Source organism: Equus caballus, chromosome 15, assembly GCF_041296265.1.
Source record: "Equus caballus isolate H_3958 breed thoroughbred chromosome 15, TB-T2T, whole genome shotgun sequence".
Taxonomy (NCBI): Eukaryota; Metazoa; Chordata; class Mammalia; order Perissodactyla; family Equidae; genus Equus; species Equus caballus.
This window is the reverse complement of record NC_091698.1, coordinates 104,252,425-104,266,931: the sequence shown is the minus strand read 5'-3', so window position 1 is coordinate 104,266,931 and position 14,507 is coordinate 104,252,425. Positions and strand designations below refer to the sequence as shown.

Here is a 14,507-nt window from a genome sequence, read left to right as displayed (position 1 = left end):
AGGAAAGATTAAGTGGGAGGCAGCATTGACATCTAAGCATTTCAAAGCATCGTGGCTTAATTGCATATTGTTTCTTTTCCCCTTGGCAATTTCCCATTTTCTTTTTACTGCATCTCATAATGTTTCACTAGGGAATGAAATAAAATGGTTTTAAATTTATAGTTATTTTATCTTTACTTCTTTCTTTGTCTAGATTTTATTTGCGACAGATGACTTTTTTGCTCCTGCAGAAAACCTCATCAAGGTATTGTGAATTGGCGTTCGTGCTGGTGTAGAAGATGGTGCAGCCATGTTAATTAAAATCTGCCCGCATATTTGGGATGGGAGTCATGTGATGTGTACCAGTGAATAGCATATTAGAACAGGAGAAACATATAGAGATCAGCTTCCACTCATGCTAAGACATAGCAGAGACAGTCGGGGCCTGACACAGGAATTTGGGACCATGCTGCTTGTAGGAAAACTACTGAGATCCTCATATATTATTGCTCTTCTAACGTGGCGTTCATAAGCTGTGTTGGGAAGAAAACTAGTACACATCTTGAATTTTTTGGAAAATGTTTTACCTGCCTAATTATAAAAGTGTAGGACATGCTTATTAAAAAAAACACAGAGAAAACACTAACAAACATATTAGGAGAGGAAAGAATGGAAGCTCTCCTGGCATCCTGCTGCTTTGCACACCTGCGTGTGGTCAGAATTCTTGCGAGTGCGGAGATGGACACAGGTACACACAGAGTTGGAGCCCATGCACAGAGTGTGACTGCACCTAAGGGTCTCCCACCTGATGTCCTCCACCATGGTCAGTGGCCATCTGGACACTGTGGTGCAACGTTGCTCTGTCTGGGCAGGACTTGACCAGGTCCAGAGCACATTGAAGTATGACCCTCTGAGGGCATCTTGCATATATGAACTTATTCCTCAAAGAAAATGCTAATAAAATGAGGAACAGAGGTGTTGGCTAACTTGTTCTAGGTCACACAGCTAATAACGTCAAAGCTCTTACCATTTTACTATATGTTCTATCTTTGAAAGATTTAAATGTGTACGTACCTAGACCTAACTATTCCACAGATTTACATTATTTGCACATGTGGGCAAAGATATGTAGAAAATATTTATTCTAGTTTTGCTTGGAGGGGAAAAAACCAACCTAAATGTCCACCAATAGGAAATTAGCTAAAGAACCTATGGATCTCTCAGATATGGAATATTATGTGGCTACTAAAAAGAATGAGCCAGCTCTCCACACGCTGGCAACGAGGGGTCCGTGCATGTCGTGTGTGCATAAACATGTCTGAAAAGATGCACATCAAACTGGGAAGTGTGGTTGTCTGCCAAGAGCTGGGCTTGGGAAGTGGGTGCGAGAGAGAATGGGCTTTATTTCTTGTATTTTACACTTGAGTATATATATATATTATATATATATATATTATTGAGTATACATACATTCCTACACTTGAGTATGCATTATACATATGTGTATACATAGTCACGCTTACAAATCACTTTTACAAGTCTGGAAAAAAAGAATATTACAGATAATGCTAAAGCCTCTTTGGCCAGCAACTTCGATGCCAATCCACTCCTTCCCTTTATAGAGTTAACATGATTGTAAGATTGGCATATTCTTCTAATACATGGTGTAATTTAAAATAAATATATCCATATGCATATCCACATCTAGAAAATAGTACTACTTTTTATTTTTGAATTTGTGTGCATATTCTCATCCAGTACTCCACGTTCTGCAAAGGTGCTTTCTCACTGGATGCTCATGGGCTCCATCCAGGCTGGTACTTGGAGGTCTAGGTGACCCCTGGGCTGCCGGGTGATAACCAACCACTTCATGACGCATGGTGGCGTGTGGCATCCTTGGATGTGCCACATGCAGCAGCTCCGTGGTCACCCTGCCCAGGCCCCACCACCGTGTCTGTGCCTTGATCTTTTTCTTCTGCAGCTCTGGGGGGCTTTTCCTAAGCAGAAACATTAGATCCTCCTTGCACCCAACTTGATGTGAAAGGAGAAAATGTCCCCAAACTTGGCCACCCACCAAGCACAGAACAGTTTCTAGAGTCTACACTATTCAAGGGGCTTTCACAAGTTTTATTTCAACTTCATAGCAATTTTGCGAGAGACGTATTCACCATCCTGTTCTTAAAAATGAAGCAGTTTGTCTCAGGGCCCGATAAGTGGCTGAGCTGAGCTTCACACTGGCTTCGGTGACTTCAGAGTCCACTTTTCCTCAGGTGGGCATGGAGCAGCTTGGAGCACTGAGCTTGAATGCTCTGCTGGACCCCGAGCATCTGACCTACTCTTCATATGACTTCGACTGAGTTCCTTGTTGCTTGGGAAGTCTCAGTCTCCCTTCTCATTTTGTCCCAAAGGCCTTTCAGTGCGCCCCCAGATTGCAGCTGGGAATTGCACCATTAGCGGGGCCTGTGGAATTAATTGTGATTTTACCTGTTGCTGTCAGGGGTTGATTTCTGTGTTCTGAGGCCTGCAGAGGAGAGTTTCTTTCTCTGAAGACGATACAATGATAAGGCGGCATCCCCTGATTTGGAACTGGTTATCTGTCGGGTGAAGATTGGGGCAGGGACTCCCCACGATGGGCTCCCCAAGAGGCCTTGTTGGCACGGCCCTTCTGTATCTTTGGGGCAAAAGTTAATATGCTGGAAGCCCAGGCTCTCGAATGAATATTAATTATCGACTTGCTATACTTGTTTGCTTTAGAGTGACAGCCCAAGCTTTAAAGAACATGAATATACCGAGTTTGGGAAATGGATGGATGGATGGGAGACCAGAAGGAAAAGGATTCCAGGTAATAAGATGATGATTCTGTTCACTTGATACTGCAAAGTTTAGAAACAGGGGCTGTTGGAAAGCCAGTGTACATTTTGGGCCAATTTTAACACGGGCCCTTGGAATGCTCCATCGTCTCGGATGTCCCGTCTGAACATCAGGCTCTGAGAATTCAGGAAGGGGTAGCTGGAGACCTGGTCATCTGTGCACCGCCAGGCAAAGGGCAAACACTTTGTTAGGGAAATGAAAATATTATGAGGGCTGTGAATGAAGGGGAAGAACAGATAGTCACTGAGCAATGTGGTGAACATTACTTGGTAAATCCACTTATATTTGGTCTTCACCACAACTCTCTGAAGGAGGTGTTCTTGTCCCCATTTAAGTGCTATGGAAATAGGCTCACTAACTTAGCCAAGGTCACATAAATGGCAAGATAAGCTGGTAATTGAAGCAAGATCTGTCCCACGCCATTGCACACGCTATCTTTTATGTTACCTTAAGATGTTACTTTTATTCATTGCTTCTCATCATTTTCAATCAAAATAGACCTTTTAAAGTTGAAGAAATGCCTGTAAAAGCAAACTAATCCAGCATTAGGCTAATAATTGGATTTTTTTGCTATTGTCTCAAGTATTACATAGATATTTCTAATTTTCTATATTTCTATGGTACTTCAAACAACATTAGATTCTAAAAATCTGGACATTTTAAGGTGGGTCTATATCTGACTGGAAGTAACCAAGAACTACAAGTGACATACTGACTTTAAGAGTTCTTGGACTCTGGAAGATGCCGTGGAAAGTGTTCTGGGTGGGGGCACCGTAGGAAATCCCTGAGGCCCGAGATGACAGTGAGCTGGGTGTTTCCAGGAGACCCAGCTCTACACTGAACACCTGCTGAGCTGGGCTATGCGTTCTCTACACCACACAGTCACACTCAAGCTTTTTGGAAGCTAATCTCGTCTCTGATTCGCAGTTGAAGAAATGAGGCTCAGAGAGGCCAAACCATTTGCTAAAGACACACGTAGGAAAGGATCAGTTTGGAATTACAATTGCCTGTCTCTCCATCCAAGGCCTGTACATGTTCTGGTCTGACTAGAATTGAGGATTTGTGTGGGGAATGGTGGGCACATGTGGCCACATTGTGAGCGATCTTCAAGTCACAGCTGGGAATTAACGCAGACATGCTTCTCCGTGTTGGGAGGAGGGTGTTCCCGTTGTGTATTTCCGTTTGGGCTCTCTTCAATCACACGCTTCCTCTGCTGAGTTAAAGCTACTGAGGATGCTCTTGTTTACATCTCATAGGTCACGACTGGTGCATCATCAGGCTGGGAGTGCAAGGAATTATCCGGGGCTTCGACGTGGACATTTCTTACTTCACGGGAGATTACGCTCCTCAAATGTCAATTCAAGCAGCGTGCTTCGAAGAAGGTGCCTCGGGAACCACGGGCCCCCAGATCGAGCACTGTGGGGTTGTGAGGTTCATCGGGCCCAGTCCCTGACTGTGCGCTTTCCACCCAGATGGGCTCAGCAGCTCGTCAAGGCCACGCTACTGCCGTGGAGCTTAGCACTCTGTTCCCAGTAGAGTGCTCTGTGATTTTTGATTTTTAACTTAACAGTGTTCTTTGGCCCAGTTTAGACTTCATTATTCCCACACTCCTCAGGCCTCACCCAGAGGCACACCCTCCTGTCCTCGTGAGAGTTGGTGAACAGGTTGCCTGGGAGGGTGGCAGGGGGAGGGCTGCCTGGCTGCTCCAGACCATGTAGGGCCAGGTGTGAGTCAGCTGTGGGGCCAGCGGCAACAGCTCTGCGTCCAGCTCTCCCAGTGTGCATTTGATGCAGCAACTACAGGGTTTCAGAAGGGCTTCCCTTCTTCATTTTGGAATGCTGGCCCATGTGAATCATACAGGCTCTGTAAGTTAGGCCTGTGTTTTTATTCCTTTAATTGGCATCATCTGACGTTGGTCCCAGAATTAATTTTTTAGAAATATGTATCGTTATGTGTGTGTATGCATGCACTTAGGGAAGATAAATCATGCCGGTTGGTGAATTTATACTGATAGTGCTATGTGCACAGTACTGCATGAGGCTCTGTGGATATGAATGGAGCCTGCTCCTGGGAGACAGCTGGGTACCTGAAAAGTTAAATGGCAATGGGGGAGATGTTACTTTACAAGCAGGAAATAACTAACGACAAGCTGGTGAGACTCCTTCAGCAAGCCCGTCAGTCGCCCCAGTTTCAGTTCTAAGGTTGCCATTGGGGAAAGTAGTTTCTTTGGAATTGACATTGCAATGTCCCGAACCTTTACTGATCTGACTTTTGAAACTCTAGTCATGTGTTGAATTTGTTGAAGTTTGATCTAACTTGAAAAAGGTATTTACTATTTTGACAAGCAAATGTACTATCAAATGTATTGCACTACTTTTTGAAATTACCATATTTTAAAGATTGAGGAACTTCAATGAGCGTGTCTATTACTTTGATCATCTGCTACTTTGATGTAAGAAATGATATCTTTAGTGTTATTTGGCAAAATGAAAATTACCATACAACCCACTAAGGGAGCGTATTGTCTTTGATTTTTGAACCCAAACTGTAACCCTAAATGGTCACTCTAACTTCAGATAAACAACCAGAAATCCCAGCAAGAGGAATCAGGATGGGAGCTGCAGCCAGCCCTGAGGAGTTTGAAGCTATTGCTGAGGTAGGCCTCCAAAAACAACTTTGTCTTGTCTGGATTGTTACGACAGCAAGGAAACTTCTTTGCACGCCTGGTCATGCAAGGGGGTTCTTCGGGACACCCAGCCCTGGCACACCTCTCCTCATTTCCTTGCCCAGTATGACCTTGCAGACGTTCCGTGAGTGGTTCATGCAACCCCTGTACAAGGGAACTCCGTGGCCTTGCGAGATCTAGGGTAGGGCTTCTCACAGGGCTGTGTGCTTACTGGGACCCACCTGCAAATTGCTGCAGGCCTCTGATGAAATAAATACAGAAATTAATGGTAAGAGTTTAAATACTTTTCTTTTCAGTTAAGGAAGACTCACCCTGTGCCATCTTTCTCTATTTTGTATGTGGGTCTCCACCACAGCATGGCTGCTGGCTAGTGGTGTAGGTCCACACCCGGGGAACTGAACCCAGGCCACCAAAGCAGAATGTGCTGAACTTAACCACTAGGCCATGGGGCTGGCTCAGAGTTTGAATACTTACAGCAATTTAACACAGTAATTTTATGCCAGATGAATTTAACAAAAGAAATAATTTGGGCTTGTGTTTTGGTACATTCTTGTTTTATTAAGTTTGTGTAGTAATTAATTTATATTGTGTTTTACAAATGTGTTGATCTATAACAGACTGGGAAATAAATAACAATTGCAAACAGGTCCTTCAGTTTGAGAAGCACTGATCTAGAGAAAATTGTTGCAAGGTTCAGGCCAACAAATTTACCTGAGATCTCACGGTCCACGGGGCTATCCCTAGTTTTTATTTGAATGTGCACATCACCACTCAATTTTGTTCTTTCTAAGAATCCTCAAGGTGAAGGCATTTGGAGGTATCTCAGAGCCTCTCCTTCATTCCCAGCCCTCCCCACCCACACACTGCCACCATCACCCAGTGGCTATTTTGATCAGGGTGAAAAAGTACAGAGCTTTAATCTGTTTATTATGAAACCTGGGACTTGATCTTTGTTAGTATTTTTATTAAAGTGGTCCATTAGGCATTCATCATTAATTTTTATTCTGAAGTATCTCTACCCTGTGAACCCCACACAGGCACTAGGATGAGAGAATTTATTGTTCCCTAGAGCCGTTGCTAACATTTTTGTATTTATTGCCAGTTAAAGTCCGACGATTGGGATTACTTGGTTCCCATGACAGAGCTTAAACCAGGAAGGCCTGCTTCCAGCCACAATTATTTTCCTGTCAATTCCCAGCAAAGATGGACTCACATAAGACTCAACATTTTCCCAGGTAAATATGACGTGGACCCATCTCCACTTCTATCGTTTCTGTTCTTAAGGTTGGCATGTTTAAAAATGCCAAATGAAGTCACTCTTTCCTTCTTGGTCACCGACCTCTCTAGCATTTTAGCATTATAATTTGCCCTTTTTGTGCTCTAGGAAATTCTTGTTTTAACTCACCCATCCATAGGTAGTTATCAGAAAACTGTCAAGTAAATTAGGATGTGATGGAACTAAGCTGTATCAGGTTAGATAGCTCCTAACAGTTTCTATTTCACAGATATATTAGCAGTTGAAGTGGTATGTAAAAATGACGATTTTATTTAACAGCTTTATTGTAAAGCAATTCACATAATATGCAATTTACCCATTTGAAGTGTACGATTCAATGTTTTATAGTATATGTAAGCATATGGTTTAAATTTTATGTAAGTATATAGTATACATGAAACTGTCACCACAGTCAATTTTAGAACATTTTTGTCACCTCAAAAAGAAATCCTATGCCCTTTAGCTATCAACCCTCATCTTCCCCAGCCATAAGCAACCACTAGTCTACTTTCTGTCTCTATAGATTTGACTGTTCTGGACATTTTATACAAATGGTCTATTGTGACTGGCTTTTTCACTAAGCATAATTTTTTCAAGGCTCATCCGTGTTGTAGCATGTGTCAGTACTTTATTCCTTTTTATGGCTGAATAATATTCCATTGTATGGATAGACTACACTGTTATCCATTCGTGAATTCATAGACATTTGGGTTGTTTCCACCTGTTGCCTACTTATGAATAATGCTACTTGTATACATTCCTATACAAGTTTTTGTGTGGACATATGTTTTCATTTGGGTATATATCTAGGATTGGAATTGCTGGGTCATATGATAACTGTGTTTTCAATTGTTTGAGGAACTATCAGACTGTTTTCCAAAATGGCTCATCATTTTACATTCCCATAGCAGTGTATGAGGCTTTGGCTTTCTTCACAGCCTCTCCAACAATTGTTATTATCTGACTGTTTGATTATAGCTATCCTAGAGGATGTGAAGTGGCATCTCCATGTGGTTTTGATTTGCATTTCCCTGATGACTAATGATGATGGGCATTTTTTCAGTTGCTTACTTGGCCATTTGTATATTTTCTTTGAAAAACTGTCTATTCAGATCTTTCACTCACTCTTAAATGGGCTTTTGTCTTTTATTATTGAGTTGTAAGAATTCTTTATATATTCTGAATAAAAATCCTTTATCAGATGTATGATTTACGAATATTTTCTACCATTCTGTGGGATGTCCTTTCACTTCTTTTGAAGCACGATGGTTCTTAATTTTGATGAAGTTCAACTATGTGTTTTTTTCTTTGGTTGCTTGTATTTTGTAGTCATATCTAGGAAATCATTGCCAATCTGAGGTCATGAAGAATTATTACCCCTATCTTTTATTCCAAGAATTTTATCATTTTAGCTCTTAGGTTTAGCTCTTTTGATCAATTTTTGTAAATTTTGTAAATTTTGTAAATTTTGTAAATTTGGTGTGAGGTAGGACTCAATTTCATCCTTTTGCGTGTAGATATCAGTTGTCCAAGAATCATTTGTTGAAAAGACTCTTCTTTCCCGATTGAATTTTGGCTTTGAAACACTTGGCAAAAATTAGTTGACCCACAGACACATGGGTTTATTTCTGGCATCTCAGGTCTATGTATCTATCCTTTTGACACCCCCATACTGTCTTGATTAGTGTTACTTTGTAGTAAGTTTTGAAATCAGAAAGTGCGAGCCTTTCAAATTTGTTCTTTTTCAAGATTGCTGTGGTTATTTGGAGTCTTTTACAACTCCATATGTAGTTTTATATTTTAGAATCAGCTTGTAAATTACAGAAAAGCCAGCTGGGATTCTGATACAGATTGCATTAAATCTTTAGATAAATTTGGGGAGTATTGCCATCTTAACATATTGTCTTCCAATCCATGAACATGGGATGTTTTCCCACTTATTTAAACCTCCTTTAGTTTCTTTCCACAATATTTTATAGTTTTCAGAGTATACATTTTGCGCTTCTTTTGTTAAATTAATTCCTATATCTTTTATTCTTTTTGATACTATTGTAAATGGAATTTTCTTAATTTCATTTTTGGGCTGCTCATTATAAGGGCATAGAAATACAATAATTTTTTTTTTAAAGATTGGCACCTGAGCTAACAACTGTTGCCAATCTTCTTTTTTTTTTTTATTCTTCTCCCCAAAGCCCCACAGTACATAGCTGTGGATTCTAGTTGTGAGTGCCTCTGGTTGTGCTATGTGGGACACTGCCTCAGCATGGCCTGATGAGTGGTACCATGTCCACACCCAGGATCCAAACCGGCAAAACCCTGGGCTGCTGAAGTGGAACACACCAACTTAACCACTCAGCCGTGGGGCCAGCCCCCTATAATCGATTTTTGAATATTAATCTTGCATCCTACAGCTTTGCTGAACTTGTTTATTAGTACTAATGGATTTTTAGTGGAATTCTTAGGATTTCCAAATACAAGATCATATTATCTGTGAATAGAGATAGTACAGTTTTTCTTCTTCCCTTCCAATCTGGATGCCGTCTATCTATCTGCCTACCTATCTGTCTGTCTATCTATCTGTCTATCTATCTATCTACCTACCTATCTATCTATCTATCTATCTACATATCTATCCTAATTGCCCTGGCTAGAATATCCAGTGCATTGTTGCATAGAAGTAGCAAGAGCAGAATCCTTGTCGTGTTCCTGATTTTAAAGGGAAAGCATTCAGTCCTTCACCATTAAGTATGACTTTAGCTGTGGATTTCATAGATGCCCTTTATCAGGTTATGAAATTTCCCTTCTATTCCTAATTTGTTGAGTGTGTTTATCATGAAAGGGTATTGGATTTTGTTAAATACTTTTGCTTTCTCTGAGGTGATTATGTGTTTTAATAAAATGTCTTTCATTCTATTGGTACAGTGTATTACAGTAATTGATCTTCAGATGTTAAACTTGCATTCCTGGGATAAATCCCACTTAGTCATGGTGTATAATTTTTTAAAATATGTTACTGGATTTGGTTTGCTAGTGTTTTGTTGAGGATTTTTGTGTCCATATTCATAAGAGATATTTGCCTATAGTTTTCTTTTCTTGTGATATCCTTGTCTAGTTTTTGTATCAGGGTAATACTGGCCTCATGGAACGTGTTGGGAAGTGTTCCCTCCTGTTCTATTTTTGGAAGAGTTTGTGAAGAATTGATATTTAAATTTTTTTGTTTACTAACTCAATCTATTTACTTGATATAGGTCTATTCAGATTGTCTATTTCTTCTGGGGTCAGTTTCAGTAGTTTGTGTCTTCCTGGAATTTGTCCATTTCATCTATCTAATTTATTGGAATATAATTGTTCTTTTGTAATCCTTTTTATTTCTGTAAGATCAGCAGGAATACCCTCTCTTACATTTATGATTTTAATAATTTGAATCTTCTCTCTTTTTTTCTTGGTCAATCTACCTAAAGGTTTGTTAATTTTGTTAATCTCCTCAAAGAACCAGCTTTCAGTTGCATTGATATTCTCTCTTTCGTTAATTCCACTCTAATCTTTATTATTTCCTTGCCTCTACTTGCTTTAGGGTTAGTTTGCTCTTTTTTTCTAGTGTCCTAAGGTAGAGGTTCTTATTTTTTAATGTGGCATTTACAGCTATAAATTTCCCTTTAAGCACTGCTTACTGCACACCAGAATTTTTGGTATGTTGTGTGTGTATTTTCATTCATCTCAAAGTTTTTTCTATTTTACTTTTTGATTTCTTCTTTGACCCAATGGTTATTTAGAATGTGTTGTTTAATTTTCATGTATTCATGAGTTTCCTCAAATTTCTTTCTCATTGATTTCTAATTTCATTCCATTGTGATTAGAGAACATGCTTTATATTCTTTCAATCCATTTGTTTTATTACCTCGTCTAAGGCCAATCCTGTAGAATGTTCCATGTGCACTTGAGAAGAATGTATATTCTGCTGCCGTTGGGTGGAGTGTTCTACAAGCCAACTAGGTATAGTCAGCGTACAGTGTTGTTCAAGGCTTCTCTTTCCTCATTGATCTTTTGTCTAGTTGTTCTATCCATTACCGGAAGTGGAGTATTGAAGTCTCCAATTATTATTGTTGAGTTGTCTATTTCTCCTTTCATTTCTGTCAGTTTTTCCTTTATGTATTTTGGTTCTATGTTATTAGGTTCATATTTGTTTACAATTATTATATCTTCCTGATGGATTGATCCTTTTATCATTATAAAGTGTCCCTCTTCATCTCTAGTAAACTTTTTGTTTTAAAGTCTATTTGTCTGTTATTAGTAAAGCCACTCCAGCTTGTTTGTGGTTGCTGTTTGCATGATAGAATTTTTTCCATACTATTTTTCGTCTAGTTGGACTATTTCTGGCTTTTGACTGTTTAATGCATTCATAATTGTTATTTACTCAGTTGGATTTACATATACCATTTTACTTTTTGTTTTCTATATGTCTTGTCTTTTTGTTCCTCTTTTCCCCCTTACTTCTCTTTTGAGTAATTGAATATTTTGTAAGTAGCACTTTAATTTCTTTAATGATTTTTTCATTATTTTATTGTTATTTCCTTTCAGAAGCATTACTCTTACATAGCTCTATTTCCCTTTCCCCCTTTTAGTGGCATTATTGTTATACAAAGTACATCTATGAATGTTACAAACTCAATAATACATTTTTATAATTATTTATATAATTTTATGTCTTTTAAATAAGCTGAGAGAAGAAAGAGTGAGTATATACTTATATTTATTTAAGGTTTGTTATATTAAACTTTCCACTTATCATTTCTGATTTTCTTCATTTATTCCTGAGAATTTGAGTTACCATACGTAGTTATTTCCTTAGCCCAGCGCAGCTCCCAATAACTTCCTCTGTGCTGTTTCTGGCAAATATGTTACACCTAAATTACTTTTCTTTATATTATAAGCCCCAAAATGCACTACATACATAAGATTTTATACTATTGCTTTTTAAGTCACTTCAGAGAAGAAGGGAGACAAAATATGCCTTTATACTGTCTCATAATAATTACATAATTGTCTTTGCAGGTGCTCTGTTTTTCATGTCCAGCTCCTGGCTGCGTTGTTTTAGTGAAGGCAATTTCACTCTCACAGTGTGAGGCTTCTCAGGTTGCTGCTTAGGGAGGCGCAGGCTTGGGTGTGCCCACGGCGATCCTGAGGTGACAATCTTGGCAGAGCTCTCGTTGACTATCTCTTTCTCTAACCACATCCACAAGTAGCTCCACTAATTGCCATCTGATGGCTCTATTTTTCTAACAGCGTCCTGGGCATAAATTGCTCCACATACCAATCCAATTAAATTTGAGTTCCTCTGAGGTGATAGTTTTTGAGGTCAGCAATTGAGATTTGTTCTGATTCCAGAAGGGCTCCTCGGAGCTCTTCCCCTGTTCTTTCCAGCAAACTACCTGGCTTATGGTTTATACCACAGTCTTACAGTTTATTTCTCTCTCTAGTGAATCTGCCAGTCTCCCCTTCACAGCTTTTGAGCACAACCCACCTTGTGTTTGAGAGCACCCTTAGGCTTGAACTTCTCCATAGTCTGTTGCACGTGGAGTCAGCTCATTGGGAAGAGGCTTGGAGCTCTCTGTTCTATGACTTGCTTCTTCCCCTGGGCAAAATCTCTTGAGTCCTGGCTTTGGAGCTCAGGGTGGGGACAATGGTGCACTTCTCTCTGAGTGACACCCCTGCTTTAGGAGCTATGTGCTCAGTGGAGGGGAGGCGGTAGCCTCAGGTCTCCTTGGCTTGCCTCTCTCAGCGTGGAGCCTCTGACTTATGAACTGAGACATGGTGATCATGGCCCCAGCATCTCAGCGGGGCTGTGCCCAAGGTAGAGCCCCTGTCCTTTGAGTGGGGCCTGGGTTGAAGAAAGGAGGCCCCTCTTCTCCACCACACTTACCTGGGACTTAGCCTCAACAACAGGCAGGTGGGGCAGAGTGAGAAACGGCCATGTCCTGCTCTTCCCAGGAGGAAAGCCCCCAACTGGGAGCTGGGGGAGGGCAGCCCTGCGTTCTTGGCTGTCCCTGTCTGGAGTGGAGTCCCCACCTCACTAAGTGGGAGGAGGGAGTGAAGGTGCTGACCTGGCTCAGACACCACAGATTCTCACGGTTCTTACCCAGTTTCAGTAGATTCTCTTGAATTAATGTTGCTTCACTTGCCCTCATGACTATTTCCAGAGATCTGGAAGTGGTTGAGTTTTTCCTGTTTTTCACCAGTTTCACTGTGGACTCAGTCAGCAGAGCTCCTCATGCTCTTATGACAGAAGCGGAGCTCTTGACTTTCATTTTAGATGCAATGTATTTCTAGTTATCATGCTTTAAATTAAGACAGCAACGTGTAAAGATCTGAAGATGTTATTGATTGCTCGTTGAAACCATGTGTTCTAAAACCAGTGGAAGCAACTGAAAGGGCAAAGCCAACAAGAGAGATTTAGGCCTTTTTCCATTTGTTAATTCAGCATACACTTACAGTGTAGCTACCTTGAGCTGGGGACCGAGCACTGGCCATCTAGTCATCCCCTGATGATGAGAGGGGCAGAGCTAACAGAATGTGAGCCCCATGAAGGCAGGGCTCATGTGTCTGGGTTGTTGTTTGTGTCCCCTGGTACCTAGCACAACTTGGGGACCAGACTAGATGCTCAGCAACCATTCATTGTTAGATTGAATTGACAGAGTCCCTGCCCTTATGAAGTGAGCAACCCCGGTGGGAAGAAGGACACGTGAAAATAACTGCAAAATAGTGATGTGTTGTAACAGAAGAGTTTAGGTAAAGCCCTGAGAAATTTCCATTTGGCAATTTTTGATTTACCAAAATAGCAACTTCACACGTTCCACCCAGTTTGTACAGAGGTTGGGAGTTGAGGGGGGGGGGTCTGAAAAATGCCACGAGGGAAGCCCTGCTCTGTGGGATCGGGTCTTGAGGTTCGCTGCTCACATTAAAGTTCTTTTTAAATTGGCTTATCCGCTGATGGAAGGCGAGGGGGCACTGTCTGTATGCAGGTCTCTCCTCCCGTCTCAGTGGCATCCTTCTCTGCTCCTGAGGATTCCACCTGGGATCCAAGTGTGAAAGGGAAGGAAGCAGTACGCAAACTGGATGGGACTTAAGAGGTGGGAAGGGGGTTGCTTTAAACGAGAGGCCCTCAGAGCATCGAGAGGCACTTCGGATGTTCCTTGATAGTTTTGATTAAAAGTGAAGCTGGATATTAACTCTCTAAAGAAGAATCTTATCTTTTAAAATATAAAATCAGCTTTACATTCAACAGACAATATCTTTTATCCCATTAATGGAGATCATACTGGTCAATGGACCAGAGTCGTGGTTCGCAGATTCCAGCACCTGCTGAATTACTCCCTCTAGAATATTTTCTAGGGTTGTGAGCCAACGCAGTCTGGTTTTATTTATTGTGATATCAAGACTTCCACTCTTCTACTGAAATTTTTCAGATCACTCAGTTTCACCAAATTTTTCGGGTGAAAATATGTAGGGCTTGGTTTCAGTATAACAGTCTGATGAATGATTTTGAGCTTCTATATAAAAAAACCTTCTAGGAAGTAATATTCAAACTCATAAAAAAATTTGCTTTATTAAAATCAGATAATGTGGAATGATCTTGGAGGCCGTTTTCTGCTCTTCAGACGTGATCTCAGGCTGCTGTGGTTCACAGGAGCTGTTTGA

At 40.7% G+C, this 14,507-nt stretch overlaps 1 protein-coding gene across 4 annotated transcripts in view; it reads left to right on the top strand.

The window, feature by feature from the left end:
- Window positions 1-14,507, top strand: part of ALLC (allantoicase) — a 36,981-nt gene that overhangs the window by 14,222 nt on the left and 8,252 nt on the right. For all 4 annotated transcript variants that reach the window (XM_005600233.4, XM_001502861.6, XM_023619610.2 and 1 more), the window contains 5 exons: window positions 194-244; window positions 2,734-2,821; window positions 4,107-4,232; window positions 5,427-5,506; window positions 6,639-6,771. In XM_005600233.4, coding sequence (XP_005600290.1) covers window positions 194-244; window positions 2,734-2,821; window positions 4,107-4,232; window positions 5,427-5,506; window positions 6,639-6,771 — 478 coding nt within the window. The remainder of the gene's footprint in view (window positions 1-193; window positions 245-2,733; window positions 2,822-4,106; window positions 4,233-5,426; window positions 5,507-6,638; window positions 6,772-14,507) is intronic.